The 17,307-nt window shown below is 28.5% G+C and overlaps 4 protein-coding genes across 7 annotated transcripts in view; 2 read left to right on the forward strand and 2 right to left on the reverse strand.

Annotated features, from left to right (window-relative positions):
• The window catches only part of LOC130452703 (uncharacterized), a 192,545-nt gene extending 187,743 nt beyond the window's left edge, over positions 1-4,802 (reverse strand). Inside the window, exon 1 of the mRNA XM_056792116.1 lies at positions 4,304-4,802. Coding sequence (XP_056648094.1) covers positions 4,304-4,473 — 170 coding nt within the window. The 5' untranslated portion in view covers positions 4,474-4,802. The remainder of the gene's footprint in view (positions 1-4,303) is intronic.
• On the forward strand, positions 999-15,797 carry LOC130452710 (fatty acid-binding protein-like). 3 transcript variants are annotated; one of them, XM_056792125.1, is made up of 7 exons: positions 1,004-1,136; positions 1,186-4,265; positions 9,609-9,708; positions 10,629-10,717; positions 11,062-11,231; positions 11,360-11,464; positions 15,709-15,797. In XM_056792125.1, exons 4-7 carry the CDS (start codon positions 10,648-10,650, stop codon positions 15,763-15,765), a joined length of 402 nt encoding a protein of 133 aa, XP_056648103.1. In that variant the 5' UTR covers positions 1,004-1,136; positions 1,186-4,265; positions 9,609-9,708; positions 10,629-10,647; the 3' UTR covers positions 15,766-15,797. The 3 variants fall into 3 exon arrangements, with proteins under 3 accessions (XP_056648102.1, XP_056648103.1, XP_056648101.1); XM_056792124.1 differs by lacking the exon at positions 9,609-9,708 and having other exon boundaries at positions 999-1,136; XM_056792123.1 differs by lacking the exons at positions 1,004-1,136; positions 1,186-4,265; positions 9,609-9,708 and having other exon boundaries at positions 10,387-10,717; positions 11,360-15,797.
• Positions 4,871-6,885, forward strand: LOC130452707 (intraflagellar transport protein 52 homolog). 2 transcript variants are annotated; one of them, XM_056792121.1, is made up of 2 exons: positions 4,871-5,061; positions 5,784-6,885. In XM_056792121.1, the coding sequence occupies exon 2, from the start codon at positions 5,825-5,827 to the stop codon at positions 6,836-6,838; it is 1,014 nt and encodes a 337-aa protein (XP_056648099.1). In that variant the 5' UTR covers positions 4,871-5,061; positions 5,784-5,824; the 3' UTR covers positions 6,839-6,885. The 2 variants fall into 2 exon arrangements, with proteins under 2 accessions (XP_056648099.1, XP_056648098.1); XM_056792120.1 differs by having other exon boundaries at positions 4,896-6,885.
• On the reverse strand, positions 7,735-8,919 carry LOC130452709 (UPF0545 protein C22orf39 homolog). The gene is made up of 3 exons (XM_056792122.1): positions 8,585-8,919; positions 8,370-8,534; positions 7,735-8,014 (listed from the first exon to the last, which is right to left on the reverse strand). The coding sequence occupies exons 1-3, from the start codon at positions 8,669-8,671 to the stop codon at positions 7,787-7,789; spliced, it is 480 nt and encodes a 159-aa protein (XP_056648100.1). The 5' UTR covers positions 8,672-8,919; the 3' UTR covers positions 7,735-7,786.
• Positions 15,798-17,307: the final 1,510 nt, after the last annotated feature.

Here is a 17,307-nt window from a genome sequence, read left to right on the forward strand (position 1 = left end):
AATGGCGCTAGTGTAGACAAAAAGTATAGTATGAGTTCAGCAATTGTATATGAATTGAAATATGGATAGTTAAAAAATTCAATATCATAGTTCATTATTAAAAATTTTAAGAACTTCCATTGTACAAAAGTGTGAAAAGTTGTCCAGGGCGTAAATAATTTTTTGGCACTCCATTTAAAATTTACTCAGATGCTAATGTGATGCCACCCTTATTTAAAACAATCCGACAGCCACTTTTTCAAATACTTGAATTGTTCTCCTCACATTTAACCTCCAAACTTGATTATTTGAAAATTAAAGTTTTATAATGTAGACGCAATTAACAAATTTAAAGTATTCGTTCATACCGGGAGTATATAAATTATGCTTAAATTGATTAGGTAACCTTTATTACATTTGTCAACTGCCATTTTTAAAAATTCTCTTTAATTTGTATTTAATTCTGATTTAAATATATTTGTTTTGTTTTAATTAAATGTATAGTTTATACTATTTCATGGTTTTCTTATACTGTTTTGTTTATCATATTCATGATTCCTTAGTTTATTTTTAATATTGGAATATCTGTCCTATGTTAACAACATCACATTTATCACAAGAAACGTTTTTGTTTTTCAGTGTTTTTATTATATCTTTTATGACTCACTCTAATTCTATATTTATTAAAATTATTCGACAATTAGAGATACAGTCCCTGAAAATATGATAAAGATAGATGTTTAGGGAATGTTTTTTAATTATTTCTAGAATTTACTAAAAACTTTTAATTAATAATTTTTGCTTTTCGTCAAAATTCAGGATCTGGTAGTTAAAAACAGCTCTAACCTAACCAAATTGAATTTAATTGAAGTTTACATATCTTGAGAGCCAAGTTGGTTTTGTAAACCATGTTTTTGTTGACTTTATAGTGTAAAATATTTAGTACAATCGATTCTGAATTTATCTTTTTAAATGAACTAAATATTTGGCTTGGATTCAATTTCATTTTTTTGGCACTGCAGTGCTTAATGCAATCATCTATATAATAAAAAAAGGAATGATTGTATGTTTACTTAGGGATCTGCCTGGGAACACTAATAGCAGTAATGGAAGAACATACTGAAATCCAGTAATGTATAAGTAAAGAAGAGAAACAAGTAAGAGATTTTTATATAATTTTCAAGAAAGATAGATTTCTATTTTCAGGAATGAATTTATGGATGATATCAGTAGGGAGTGTCCAAAACATGCAAGTAATTAAAAACAAATTAATTAGGGTGCAAAAAAGACAATTATAGACAATATACAAATAGGACAACTTCATAATGCCAGATGAACAAATTGCTAGACTGATGTTAAATTAGTTATCCCCTGAAAGGCCACAAGAAATTTGATTATCACACATAACATTTTCAATCGATGTTTTCACTAAACGAGGTTAATTTATCAAATTGTACGAATATATTTACACGAATGTCCTAGAATAAATTCGAATATGATTCTGATTACTTGAGAAGGTTGTTAAAATATTACAGAAACAGGAAAATCAATAAATCTATTGATTCACAAAAATATAAAAAAAATTTAATATAGAAGGTATTATACAAATTCTCTATTTTTACTTGTAACAAAATTTGTAAAAAAATTACAGAAAAATCAATCTTTTATTTTCACATAGTATATAAAGTAATTCTGTTGAATTTCTCCTAATGTCAAGTTTATTAACAATGATTTACATGTTTAAACAATAAAATAAAAAATATTACCAAATCTAAGAATAGTTGTGTTTCATTATAAATTCATCCTACAGTTACAAATTGCGCCACGTCTTTTGTTTTCAGATATTTTCACAAAGTATTTCCTATTAACACATATTTATTCATATATAAAACATTTATATGTTGAATTTGACCAATATGTCAAGTGTTAGATATTCATTGGACTTTAAAATGAAAACTAGCCAAGCAAATAATGTGGAAAAAATCTTTTTGTTCAAAAATATGCTCATATTATTTTTCTACTTGAAAATTAAAGTATATACAACAACACTATTTCTTTATAAGATTATATAAGTAGAACTTATTTTTATATTGGTGTACAATGCCAGATTGAGTAAGCTTCGACAATAGATTGAATGTAAATATACCAGTTCTAATTACTGACGGAATCTTTCTTATTATTTAAAAAGACACTGTTTTAAAACACAGAGTATTTATTTATTATTTAAATGTTACAAAATTTATGCAATCAATTAATTTTCAATATACTCTAACCTATAACACTATTAATCATAAAAGAATCTTTAAAAGTTTGCTATAAGCAAACGGTATTAGAATCTGATATAAAATCAAATGTAGAGGTTGCATGAAGATTCTTTTAATTACAGATTGTGAATTGGTAACGCAGGAAATAGATTCCCAAAAAATCTTCATGAAACTACATTTGTCTAAAGCTTTACCACTAATTTGAGAAAAACAATAGTACCAAACTCAATGAATATGGGAGCATAGACCTTAAAAATTTAATATGTGTGGTATAAGACAGTAGCTATCAGAGATAAGTCGTTAGTTGCAAAGACAAGAGTTACCAGTATTTGGATATTATAGTTATTTTTTTAAACTGAAACTTAGTCAACAAAAGTGTTGAACGCACTGTATATATAGATATCCTGTTACGTGCAAATAGAATCACAACTTTAGATGTAGTGTTAATTTTAAAGTTTTGATATTTGTTTTTAGTTCATTATAAATTTTTGCTTGCACTTGACACACATCTAAAATAAGTTTCAAATATTTCAATGAAAATACTTAGCAGTTACACAAATGAACCCACAACAATCTGATAACAAGATTTATTGGTACATTTGAACTACTCCGTTTACCAGTTACAATTTCATTTAACCTAAACGCAATGATGAAATTTTGTGAAATTGTTTGAAACGCATAAAAGAAATTTTAAATTTACAGGGCCTTCTCTAACTCTACGACATTTCTTAATTGTTTTTTTTTAATATAAAACATTTTATATTAAATTCATGATCTCCTTCTCTTCTAAACTACAATGATATAAAATAATAATTTATACATAGATATTTTATACAAGGTATTTAAAAAGTTATGTCTATTTGATTCATAACAAGTTCAACACTCAGTATAATTAAAATGATGTAAAAAATAAATCATCCCTTGTAGTCATATTTTCTAATGATTATGAAAATGACAGATTTTGTTTATATTAGGTAAGTCTAATACAGTATTATTCAAAAAATAGTGTTGTACCTAATTGTAACTTCACTTAGCCTGTATTATATTTAATGAATAACAACAAAATTAATAATTTTTATGAATTTTAATGATAATGGGAAAAATAGATTAAGTCTTTTGCATGTGGTTCTAATTATACAGGGCGTTAAACTTATTACAATTTAACTCTGATAACTTTTCAACTACCCTGTATGATATATTGCAGTTTTAGATTGTTGTAACGGAAAATTTAGAGAAATGTGGAATTTAATTTGAAATACAGAGTGTTTTATTGAAAAAATATGAATTTTGATGTTGTACTTTAATATAGTTGTAATTTGACTAGCCCTGTATTAGAATCAACTAAAATTGAGAAAATCAAAATTTTTAACGTAGTTATAAAAAAAGACAAAGCAAATTAGCAATGGTGAATAAGTTTACTAGCAAATAATAATTATCTCAAAATTTAATCTTTAGAATTTTTATTTAGATTCTACCAGCTAAATCATTTCTATTCAACATTGTTTGATTTCACAACATTGATATGTATACAAATTCTCTGCTTTCAAGATTATAACTTCTTCACCTGTTTGGCGATTACTTATGCCTGTGTTTTATAAATAGAATAATAGAAATTCTAATAAATATTCCTATCTCAGATCATTAATAACTTAAACAAATTTGAAAAGTAATTAACAGTCTGTGTTACATAAATATATATGAAAAAAATAGGGTCAACTATAAACTAAATAAAATTATGCAACAGTATATAAATAAACAATAAATATGTCAACCCAGTAAACACAAATGAAATAGAAAATATGTCAATCTAGTAAATAGTTAAGATGAAAATACTTAAAATTCTGATTTTAAAACCGGAACTCAAAAAGGAAAACTAAAAATAACACATTAATAATCAAATTGGCCTTGTAAGCAGAGTTGTTTTGTTTTCGTTTTCATTCGGTAGTTGTCATCACGCACAAGCAAGTAGCTGTATTATTCTGTTTCGCCCGGAAGGAAGTGGGAAGTGTAAAGAATATAACAGTAAGTTAAAATAATATTAGAATATATATTTTACTCACTTTTGAGATAAATACTGCGTAGTCCAGTCGATAATTCCTCCCACAACTTCTGCATTCACTAACTTATAACTTGCCAATTTAACAGGTAGCGGATCATTCGGATTAATAGTTTGAGCAAAGTTTTCAAAAAACTCACGGTAATAAGTAAGATGATCATCTTTATTTGCCATATTGTCACGGTTTTTATCAACTTATATTATTTATCACAGTATTTCATCAAAGCAAACAAATTTATAAGAACACTCACAAACAAACACACACAAAATTGATGTTTACTGCAGTGATATGTATATTTGTACTATGATAACAGGGTTTTCCGTATTCCTCAATCAGTATAGTTTGTAAATTATAGTTATTTATTGTTACTTTTTTAACTACCCTGTAGTATCCACTTGCAAAACTCTGGATTGACCTGAGTGAGTCAATCTATCAAATTAGAAAACAGAAAACTGACAAGAGTGAAGAAGTTTTACTCGATCGTTAAGTTTACTATCCACCGTGTCTAGACAGTTATGTTGTCATCGTGTCATCTGTCGTATCACAAACTACCCATGTTGCCGATAGCTCATAATAATCTTCAAACTATGAAGTAAATATAAATGTATCTGAAACCCAAAAAGAATAGGTAATAATCAACTTTCTACAATGGCATAGATTTTAAACACACCTATTATTTCAAGTTACCAGAAAAAAATTTTTCAATATGCTGGCAATTTATTGATTTTTGCAGTCAAATTTAATGTGAAAAAATCAAAGAGGTAATTATCTTTTTTATCATTTCGAAGCGTTGTTTCCTAAGATTAGGACCGCTAAGCTGAGTAGTAAACAAAGTTCGATAGTATTAAGCCCACAACAAACGTGTTTATCACACAGTGATGAGTAAATATACCTAGTGTTGCATAAGTTATAAATATTTATATATAAAGCCGATGAGTTTTGCAAAGTTGGGAATATTTAAATAGTGGTCCCAATGTAGATTAATGCTTAGTATGTGCTAATAAAACAGTTCGTACATTATTGAATTGAATAATTTTTACTATTAATTTCAGTTTTCCCTATTTATTTTAACTATTTTTCAATTATTTAGCTTTTGTGACAAACAAAAAGGGCAATACTCTCTATGAAGGAACGTAGCCAAAAATGACATAAATTTGTTTTCAGTATGTTGTGTGTATTTGTTGCTAAGAAACCAATTGACTCCAAACAAAAAGATATTGGTCATTTTAATTAATTGAAAAAATAAATATACTTCACATAAGAATAATACGTATATCTATTTCTACTAGTATGGCTCCTACTGATGATATTTCGTTAGATAATAAAAACACAATAATATTCAACTCTACAAAGCAAGAAATCTTTACTTTAAATGAAAACTTTAAAATATTTCAACGAAAATTGAAACTTCAAGCAAAAGTTATCATTAACAAAGAAGAAATAACTGAAAACACTTTACGAAACTGTTTGGTATTTATTTTAGCAGCACCTCAAATAACTTTTGAAGAATCTGAAATTAATATAATGCAAAATTATATAGAATCAGGTGGAAGAATGTTGATTTTACTAACAGAAGGAAATCCCGCAGACACTTGTAATATAAACATATTACTTGAACATTTTGGTATAATTCCAAACATTGACTGTATTATACGTACCCATTACTTCAAATATTTCCATCCTAAAGAATGTTACATAAGTGATAGTCAAATAACTACAGTATTAAATAAGGGAAAACTGGATATACGTTTTGTTTATCCATTTGGTTGTACTCTAAGTGTCAGTAAACCAAGTATATCTGCATTTACCAGTGGTTTGGCGTCGTTTCCTATCGATAGACCTATTGGAGCCTTATATTATAATGAAAAATCAGGAGGTAGGTTAGTAGCAGTAGGTTCCAGTCACATTTTTTCAGACAAATACCTCGATCATGAAAATAACGACAAATTAAGAGAACTTATCATGGATTTCTTGATGGGTCAAGAAAAAGTCCCGATTCCTTCAACAGATTATGACGATATAGATATAATAGATCATCATATTGTGCCTGAAACAGCAATGCTTGCAGAAAAGCCAAAACTCTGTTTAAGTGATGCCGTAAGCCATACTGTGGTGGATTATTCCAAATTATTTGACCATAAAATGTACTCTATCAATACAATGCTGGTTCCTGATTCAATAAAATTGTATGAAGACTTGGGTATTAAGCATGAACCTCTGAAAATTATTACTCCAAAATTTGAAGCTCCTTATCCTCCATTACAACCTGCTGTATTTCCTCCTTCTTTCAAGGATCTACCGCAACCACCCTTGGAACTTTTTGATCTAGATGACGCTTTTAGTTCCGTATTTACAAATTTGGCACAATTCACAAACAATTTTATGATGAACGAAAATGAATCTGATGAAAAAATAGAGATGTACATAGTAGAGTGTTCTAAGATTTTAAATTTAGAAGATATAGATGATGCACTAGGTATATTGTATAAAATAGGATCTGAAATAACTGATTTTAAAAGCATTGAAACTATAAAATAGCTTTATACATTCACTTTCTTTGTATTATCAATAAATGATACTACCCAAACTTATTGTTAATTCCAATCCTCATGTTGAGAGTATTAATAAAATGAGAGTCATATTGAGCTCTCTCAGTTCTACGGCTGGGAAAAGATTGTTCCATTTATTTTTTGAAGATATAAAATTATGCCTTTATAAAACCTAAGTGATTGAAGGAAATTCAGGAAAACATGCATATGAATGCAACAGTAATTTTGAAAAAACCCAAATCTTTTGCAGATATGAGTGAAGTAATTTAATGATTTCAACTTATTACAAGGATTATAATATGGTTTATTTTTTCAAAATTCTTCCAACAAATTGGTATTGGATTCATGTGTCGAAAATTCTTTCAAATGATAAGCCTATTTGTTTTTCCAACATTACTGGATTCTATACTAGGAAATGGGGAGACTATTTCCTCATGATTATTAGTTATCTGAATTATCATTGGGTGTTTTTGTAAGAATTGAACTGAAAAATGGCACCTTGGATGATGTTTTGAATGAAAAAGCATTTTTGTGACTCGCCTCCTGTATATCTTTAACTCATTTAAATTCAAATGATCTCGAAAATCTTACTAATAGTACCTATTATACAAGTTAGCTTATCATTGTATTCCCTGTGCCTAATTTCCATCCAATCTTTATCCTGTTTTATAATTTCATTTAAAAATTTAGTTTTGTACCTTTTGAAAACACTGATAACAAATAATTTTTCAATGAGAAACAACTACTTCCCTACATCTTGCAGGCATTAAATTACACATTATCATAAAATTTAACCTTGAATTTGATTAAATGAGGCAAGGATATTGGTGATAAACTTTGCAAAAAGGAACTTGAGGAAATGAGTTGAATAGTGAAAATATCCAATCTCTATTAAATAGTACATTTACTTCTATTAACTAATAAATTTCTATAGAAATCACATTATACTACACTTAAAGTTTGTATCAAATGAAGGCGGTATTTCTCCTTTCATTTCTTTAGATTTAATATTGAGGTAACTTTGATCGTAATCCTTTTGTATATAATCTGGCAGTGGGGCATTCCAATTATCTGGAGGTGACTGTCTTCTTTTCCAAACATCATTGCTATAATGTGATAAGAGCCTTTCTTTCCTTCTTTGTTTTTCACTTTGTACTAGCTCATTCTATAAATGATAACATTTAATTAGCAGTAATGAACAAATTTACTTCCTCTAAAGTATATGTATGTTAGTTTAAAATAAAAAAGCTATTTGTATTCAAACAAATATGGATACAATATTTTTAAACCCCTTTAATGCAAATTTATGTTCAATGAAGTAAAAAAATTAGACAAAATATATTCTTGTATACTAAATAAAGATAAAGAAAATCATAATACAAATTGTATGCCTTCCACACAAAAGTATAAAACTACCAATTCTGTCGCAGCATAGTTTTACAGTAATTAATTACTTAATATCAAAATTATAAAGAGAACAAAAACTATCGACTAAAAATAGGAAATTGTAAAGTACTTACAGCTGCATTGATATCTTTATTGTTTTCCCATTTATAACAATTAACAGAATCTCTTTTCCATTGGGAACAGTCTAATGTTTTACCAAAAATGAAATACTGGTTAAATCTAGCTCTCAATGAAGTACAATCACTATATTCTTCATCATAAATAAAACATCTTCTAATCTAAAAAGCAAACTGTTCATCAAGTTCTTGAAATTGTCATTACCACATACCATCCATTGATTTTGTATTGTTTCAACTTCTTTGGGTTTTTCTTCTTTACAATCTTTAGAGGTTTTTTTGGCATTTTCATTTTCCATGATAATAATTTTAAAATTTTTAAGGTTACATTTTAATCACATAATTCTTCTCACAGATAAGAAAGGGTTATTACAATTACTAACATCTTGAAATGATATAAAATTTCAGAGAATGATGTGTTTTTATATTAATTATGTTATATGGATGGTAGAGGTGCTTGCATATCACGTTAAAACGTAATGCCGGGATAACTTTTGTATGAGCTAAATTATGTAATAAAATGGGATAAATTCTACACTTATACTATACAGTGTTGCCAACTCTAAAAATTTCGTACAATTCTACCGATTTTTTTTAAAACTAGTTTTAATAGTATACTTAATTAGTTTCATCTATCTCAAATCGAAAATCTTTTCGGTTTATTTTTTTACGTTATAATTTTGAAATGTTAATTTGCTCGTAAGTAGCATAGAAACCTCTTATAATATGGCATCTGATAGAATTTGACGTAGGTGGCAATTCCATATAGTTTTACATTCAAAAAAGTATTGCTAACACGTACATATAAGTAATAATTGGATATGTTTTAACATTTTGCCCAGTATAGAAGTTGATATATTTCATAAAATTGTAAAGGTTATACGTAAAAATCAAGTTGTAAATTAAAATATATCATTATTTTTCTAAAATAATACTCGCAAGTATAATTCTGATACAAAAAACGATTAAAATTATCAAATATATTAATTTGTCTTATAAATATATGTAAGATACAATAAAACAATGAAATACATTTTTGAGACTATAAAAAATTAACTTCAATTAAGCAAAGAAGTAATAAAAGTGGTCAAAATATAAATTTTAGCGGTCTTATGCTTTCAACTGTTTTACTGAATTTAAGGAGCTAATTAGTGACAGAAAAAAAACGGCATTCAAAAATGCATACAAGTATCTGCAATCGTTTTTCAATATATTGCAAAATTCTTGACCTTTTAGGTCGCAATTAGAAGATTGCAGACCGATTGGTATTTGAGAGGACTAGATTTACACATGGGTTATAGCCCGGGCAGCAGAAATTCGGGAGCGGCTAATTTTGGTAAAAAGTAGAAAAATTAACAAATTATATTAATTAACAATTAGTATATTCATTATTAAAATTCAAATTGTGTTATTGCATAGTCCTTTCTTAAAATTTGTGCAAATTACAAAGTTATAAATCTAAGATGACCCATATCCTAAATCAAATTGTGTAAAAACATCAGAAACTGTAAGAACCGTAGTTTTGTGGGCCGCCTTTCTACGGTCGATCCGCCACGCTGCCAAGGTAACCATACACGGTTGTCGTGGAGGGGTGAATAGCAAATCTTCAAAACTGTTCTTGGTACTAAAATAATTTGGTGGATAGAGGTAAGGAGGAGTATCTCATATGGGAGAAATGTGTCCAATTGTATAAAATAAACCTTCCACAATTGCGCTGGTGTAGACAAAGGATAGAGTGTGAATGAAGAATTAATGGACCATATTGCGAGTCGTTGACGATAGTATGTTTCAACATTAATTTTATTCAATATTTTCTTGCAATTTCGGTTCAGAATTTATCTGTCTTAGAAAATAGAGTCATAAATCGTGAGATGACTATGAATAGTTCAAATTTTATATTCAATAAGCATAATTGAGTATCTGAACAATGATGATATATGTGAAGAATATAAAAATTATATAATTTTCTCTCGTATATGCAAATTTCCCGCCACTCCAGTCGCTGCGCTGTTTGAAATCCGTGAACTAAACCTCTTATCATTATGAACACATATAATAAATATGATGCAACCAATCTCTTACTCATTCTACATAAAAATGATAAAAAAAAATTTCTCTAGAATTGTTCACATATCACTTTCTAATCTATATTATTTATAACGATTATAAATAATTATTGTAGTTATAGAATTTGTCAAGTTCACATCCAACTAATCAATTTGTCTGCTTTTTTTATAAGAACAATTTCTTTCGCAGTTCAAAATAGTAGTTAATCATGGTCAAATTCGAAGGAAAATACACTTTTGAAAGAGGTGAAAATTTGGATGCATACTTTAAAGATATAGGTAAGTTATTTACACATTTGTTTTTAACAATTTTTTGTATTAGATACTTAGTGTAGATGATATTGGGAGATATATTTCCTCAAAATTGTATAAAATTTTATTAATACTGAATAATTACTTTTTTATGATTCTTACATACAAATGCATTATTTATAATAGAGTTTTCATATATTATTTTATCTGTTTTCAAGATAAAATTTGTCAAAAAATGTGTTTGAATGAATGAATTAACTCCCTAAAACAAAAAGTTTGAATATTAGTATATTCTTGCACCTCTCTTTGCGTTAGTAACTCGTATCATATATCATCAATAACTATAATTAAATGAAAATTTCTTATTTTAGGTGTACCTTACATTCCAAGGAAAATGATGTGTTCCTCAAGCCCTACCTTGGAAATTGCAAAGCAAAACGATCAATGGTGTATTACAGTTGTTACATTATTTCGAACTGTAACCTCAAAATTTAAATTGGGAGAAAGTTATGAAGAAAATATGCCTGGAGGCACACTTAAAGTAAGCAACCACTCCCAAAAATGGGTCCACCATATTTTTAACTGTTTTTAGAAAGATTTTTTAATGATATTTTCATATTGAGTACAAATTTTTTCGTACGGTTTCATTTGGAATATTTTATTTTTAAGAACGTCACCACATTAGAAGGAGATAAATTGATAACCGATTCTGTAGGTCCTGAAGATATTAAGACAAAACGGGAATACGAATTTTCTGAAGACGGATGTGTAATTGTAAGTTTAAATATATTATTTTACAGTTTTCATTATCACTTAGATGTTAGTGCACACAATCCAATCTAGATTGGTCGTGGTTCATAGGGCCCAACTTAGTCAACTTTCCTAACTGTCTTTTCCTTTTTATAACTCATTTTTAAGCATTTCCAATTCAGAATTAATTTTTCACTTTTTATCTGCCATTTTTTTGAAACAATCTATTGTTTATAAAGAAGATGAAGAAATGGTTACAATTGCTTCAAAGTTAACACACAGGAACTATTTCAAATATCAAAAGGATATATCTGAAATTATGATTCAAAATATAAACGAATTTTTTAAATCTATTATAATCTTTAATCTTCCAGGTTTCTAAATTTGTCTTCAAACTGGGATTATTTAAATTAAAATTTTTATTATCGCGGCTTTGAAAGAACTCTAACAAAAGAATGAACTGATTTGAAAAGTAATCTACCTTGTGATTTAATTACTTGGAAGCTATGAGGCTGTTTCCTTTTGTTTTTGTAAATAGCAAGCACAAAAGGCTAAACCCTTTCACACTCGAATAATTCTTGGTGTTCATGAGCCACGTCTGCTTTTCAAGTAGGTCGTGCAAATACTGTTTTATTATGGCAAAGGGTGGATTAAAGCAATCTGACGGTAGTTGTTGTGAACCATCTTTTCTTCTTTTTTTGGTATGGATTGAACCCGAGAAATTTTCCAATCTGCATATAGGCTGGGTCGTAGTTTTTCCCGCGAATCAAGAGTTGAATTTCAAGCAAATACGTGATCCTATAAGTCTGCTATCTCTTTTGCGTTCATTGCGATCTCCTCCTGTCAATGGTGGACAATTTCAGCCTATATTATGATAAAATTTCATTTCCTGTCAATCAATTCAATAATTTTAAATTATTTGTAAACACATGTTTTGCTGCATATAATATTTTAAATTTTTCCTTTTTATGGATAGGGAGTTGAAGAGTGGAGTGCAAATTCAGATTTTCCACAAAATATTTTTTATACTATGCAGTACGAACTATACAGAATTATATATTCCTACTTTACAAATGTCATTTGATGTTATCAAATTTTCAAAGTAATTCCAATGCTAAATAATCTTTTAATTATCTCAAGTTTTCTTATAAATTGTTTCAAAGTGGTACGTGCGTAGATAAAAACGTTACGCAAATTTCATCGTTCGAGACAAAATTAATCACAGCTGGTGGCAAATGAACCTTTAACCCTTTCAGATTTTTATTTATTTGTGAAATTTTTTTTTTCTTGTTTCCGAGTGTTTTTTAACTCATCAAATAATGGTACTGTGACTGTACATTATACAAACCATTGGGACTTATCAATTGCCGATCAAAAGGTCAGAAAACAATTTTTTACTTGTTATAAGACTTTCTTTTCAACGGAAATTTACGAAACAATTGCAATTTTTTACAAGTCAAAGGTGGACTTTTGATAAAAAATATGATTACGCTGTTTGTAATGTGCCATTTTGCATCTATATTTTATTTCAGAAAGGTATAGAGCAATAAAATCTCATTAGGTATGCAAAGGAACCACAAAATGACCCAGCGAATATTTAAGCCACTTTCATAGTTTGGCATTGATTTCATTGTAAAATTCTTTTTTTTTATCAAGTGAAGGTAGTGCCACCCGGGTTGGGGTCAATATATGGGTTCAGCCTATTGTTATCCATTTACAAACACTGAAAATAGTGTGCCAAAGGCGTGCCGGTAGGATAGGTCGTAAAAAGGAAAGAATTTTATTTTAACAGAATAAAAATTAGGCATTATGTACATAGAATTAGGTACACTTATTTTTTATTGAATATTATTCATAAAATAACATTATACAGATTCTATACAGTTCTATAGGATTTAGTTCACAATGATATGGCGGGGGTGCGCGGCACAGTTTTTCTGCTATATCTTCCAAGGCGTATTTCGTAAAACGATGTTTGTGTAAATGTGCTACAGCTAATAGTTCTTTTTTCATTAAATTATCTTCAAATTCAATACATTTGGTGGTTAATTAGTGAATAATTTCTTGTTTTCTCCAAGATGAAGTTGGAGTCTTCTCTATGCGTCGAGAATGATAACTTGCGTTATCCACAACTACTACTGAATCAGCCGGAAGATATTTTATCATTTCACCAAAAACATCCGAATCCATGTTCTCGTGGTAATCTCCCGTGTGGCGCAACTGAAAGGTTAACAAACCTTCTTTTAAAAATCACTCTTTGCTTCCGATATGGACGATTATTAGTCTTTTCCCTTTACCTGAAGGCACCTTAGTACCCGTTGATAGGCTTTCCATGGAAGCTTGGCGAGCACTGGTTATATTTCTGTCTTGCCACATTTTTGGTACTGAATAATCTTCATTAATCCACGTCTCATCAAGATAAAAGATTTTTTTCTGCTCTGCTCTGTACTGCTTCTGAACATCTTTTCGTTGGTGTAAATGTCGCCATTACATTACTAATCTTATAATACTTCGAACACTATTTACGGTTTAACAGCAAATACTGATGCGTTAAACTAAACAAATATACTTATAAAAGTCTAAAAATTTTGGGTAAAGCACCATTGCCCTAACGGCGCATGGTTAAGCCGAATCTGAAATAGGGTTGGAATTAGGCTGAGGCACGAATAGAAGGTAAAACGCAAAACGTAACTATATAATCTACTACCTAAGTAATCCCTACACAATATTTCAAGACCTACACCTATGGTCGACGCGGAACTGGACGGAATTCCTCATTTTATTACTGTATACCTTTCTGAAATAGACTATAGTGGGTTCCTTGTTATTGTCCTAGGGGGGCATATGATCAACATTATCAAACTATACTTCAGCAATGGGTCTTTTCTCACCTCTTCTGACAGTTTTTGATGATGTTGGTATATCATCACAAGCTGAGCTGGTTTTTCTTATTTTCCTTACCATTGGTTACATCAAAGCGAAAGTGAAGAAAATCAAATACTTTATTTCTGGGAATATTTCTTTAGTTGACAGTCTCTTTTATATTCCAGCCATGAATTAATCGCAAAGTCCATTTTCGTGAATTTATGAAAATTCTATGGGTGCTAATAATTTGATCTAAGTTAACACCTCCCATTGAGTGGTTGTATTTTGCAATTACTTCAGACTTCGGTAAAGGTATTCAAACCTAACATAATCTAAATGCAATAAAACAATGAATTAATAAATATATTTCATTACCAACTCAACTTTTCAATTAAGGGTCGAAAAAATAGTTGGAAGTGATCGAAATGTTCGTATTGATTAGCACTTCAAGTTACTATAAGGTGCATCTCGTTTTTTTTTAAATTTACATACCCTTAAAACATTTCTGTAACTTTTTAACAGATAATATTTAAAATTTCCACCACATCTCATTTTGAAGCTTTTACTTTATCGTTTAATATGAGCTACTTTAAATCTTTTTATGTCATAAAGTGATGTCATGTGATAAAGTGAGAAAAAACGTCAATTTTGTAATAATTTTCATTATATTGTCAATAACTTTTTAAATATTTATTTTTTGGAAAAATTGTAGAGACCTTTTTTGTAGATTTGTTTTAAATAAATCTTTTTATTTGTAACTTTTTTCATATCTCTCTTCGTTCAAGAATTATAGCTTTATAAACAATTAAATTGCTTATAATAACTTACTTGAATAGATTTATGCTTGGCACCCTCGAAAAATCGATTCTACACATCAAAAAAACATAGGGAAACGCTCTAAAACTGAGAGAAGTACGGACGGCTATGGGACTCCCTCTCGTAGCTGCCGTACTATTTGAGATTTTTGTTTTAACGTTGAAATGCATCATCCTTTATAATTATTAAAAATAAAACGATTAGAATGCGAATTACCTCAGTATGAAGTATGCAATTACAAGTTACATCAATGGAAAATGTTGGAAATGTAACAAATATAATTTTATTATAAAAATAATGGTGAATTGGATATGTTTTTAAGGAATTTTAAGGCTCTACAAACAAAAAAAAATACTGGACTCGAAAATAGTCGGGATCTTAAATTTATTATTACATTAAATATATTGTTATAACCTTCTCATTAATTTTTACCGTACTAACACAAATCCCTCATATGGAATTTTATGAAAATAGTTCAACAAGTTTTGGAGTTAGTTGAGGTTTTACATTCTCATTCTGTATAAATGTAAATTTGTATATTTATAAATTTAATACATATTCATTACAGATATATTATTATGTTACAGATTTACTCGAATGAAAAGAGCTCCCATGTGGCTAAAAGATATTTCACGAGAGCTTAAGATATTTTAAGTAATATATGTTATTGTCATTCGCCAAACATTTTATTTACAGACCTCAACATTTCTTTAAAACAAAGTTCATGTTTTAACTTTTATTATATACACGTTTCCAAAAATAAAATAATATTAACACGCCTATATTAGCTACACCTGTATGTGTCCTCGTTTGTTTGTACCCCTTTTTGTGGCTTATTACTGTTAGTATATCCCACTACTTTAATTGCGTCAACCTCTGAAGTTGCCGGTAGGTTTAAATCCCGGTCACGCTGTAAGAAAAAATTTTTTTCTGCAATATTTTTTAGAAATTATCACTGCAAATTTTCTTTTTTGCCCTCTGCCCTCTGTTGGAGATGTACCATACTATCAGTATTACTTTAGAATTTAACACCTTAAATTTTATGTGTTTCGAGAATTTTACATCCGTGCCCTGTGTTCTGGATTTACAATACTAATGACTTGAAGAAAAACTTTATTTTTGACAATAAATCAAAATAAAAAGTGGAAAGTAAATATAGTTAAAAGAACAAAAAAACACGATTTTATAGCATATGAAACTAAAAAGTTGAATAGTTATTTATGTAACAAGTGTGTGAAGTTTTCGACGAATATGAATAGCATGAACCGCAGGGCTAATGCGACAATCACATGAGTGGAAAAAAGGACTTATATATAAATATAAATAATATAATATAATATAAATATACAGTAATATTTAAATAATAATAAAAAATGGATAAGCAGAATCCGGACAAATCTACTATCGATAGCGGTACTACTTGTGATGGTTTCACATCTTTTATTATTGAAAATATAACTTTATACATAATAAGCGAACAAGGTTATAATTGTTCAAATATACCCAGTAAAATAATATATTATTCACTAGTGTATAATGTAGGTTATTATTCATGAAGTTTACTGCCACGAGCATAAATCACGAGTGAATAATAATTCATTATACGCGACTCCTAAAGGTTTTTGTTGGAAAACTTTGTAACATTATTAGAGACACTATTATTTTATTGTAACAAATATTTCATACATACATTATTGTCCATTTACAAATAGTACATCGTTGTTGAAAATTATAATATAATAATTGTAATCTCAATAATAAACAACACAAAAGTCTATCTATTAGTTTAAAATTAACAAATAAATAACGTTACTAGATGGTATTTCTTTAGTTATCATAAATCCCTGTTGCCAGTTCAAAATTCATATGCCATATTATTTTTTTTTCCGGTAATAAATTACAGTACCTCTAATTTCTGGTGGTTTCATAAAGAACATACTTTCATTTTCTCTATCCATTTTGAGTTGATTTTTAATAAAATTTGTCGTAGAATATCAAATTTATATTGTTACAAAAGGTACTTCAGACTGGAGGTCTCAAGTTAGAATCTGGTTTTTACTTTTATAAATCTTTTATGTGTCGGAAAAAATTTATTAGTATTTTAAATGATTCATTAATCACTGCCGTGATTAATGGGTACATATTATTAAGGTCGAGCAAGATTCTATATTAGTTATTGCTATTGA

This window comes from Diorhabda sublineata, chromosome 2, assembly GCF_026230105.1.
Source record: "Diorhabda sublineata isolate icDioSubl1.1 chromosome 2, icDioSubl1.1, whole genome shotgun sequence".
Classification (NCBI taxonomy): Eukaryota; Metazoa; Arthropoda; class Insecta; order Coleoptera; family Chrysomelidae; genus Diorhabda; species Diorhabda sublineata.

Coding starts and splice junctions, on each gene's coding strand:
- LOC130452707 (XM_056792120.1), top strand. CDS start 5,591: ATGGCTCCTACTGATGATATTTCGTTAGATAATAAAAACACAATAATA.
- LOC130452709 (XM_056792122.1), bottom strand. CDS start 8,671: ATGGAAAATGAAAATGCCAAAAAAACCTCTAAAGATTGTAAAGAAGAA. Junction 8,535..8,584: donor CAATACAAAATCAATGGATG/GTATGTGGTAAT, acceptor TTTGCTTTTTAG/ATTAGAAGATGTTTTATTTA. Junction 8,015..8,369: donor ATAAAGATATCAATGCAGCT/GTAAGTACTTTA, acceptor TATCATTTATAG/AATGAGCTAGTACAAAGTGA.
- LOC130452710 (XM_056792123.1), top strand. CDS start 10,648: ATGGTCAAATTCGAAGGAAAATACACTTTTGAAAGAGGTGAAAATTTG. Junction 10,718..11,061: donor TGCATACTTTAAAGATATAG/GTAAGTTATTTA, acceptor TTCTTATTTTAG/GTGTACCTTACATTCCAAGG. Junction 11,232..11,359: donor TGCCTGGAGGCACACTTAAA/GTAAGCAACCAC, acceptor TTTATTTTTAAG/AACGTCACCACATTAGAAGG.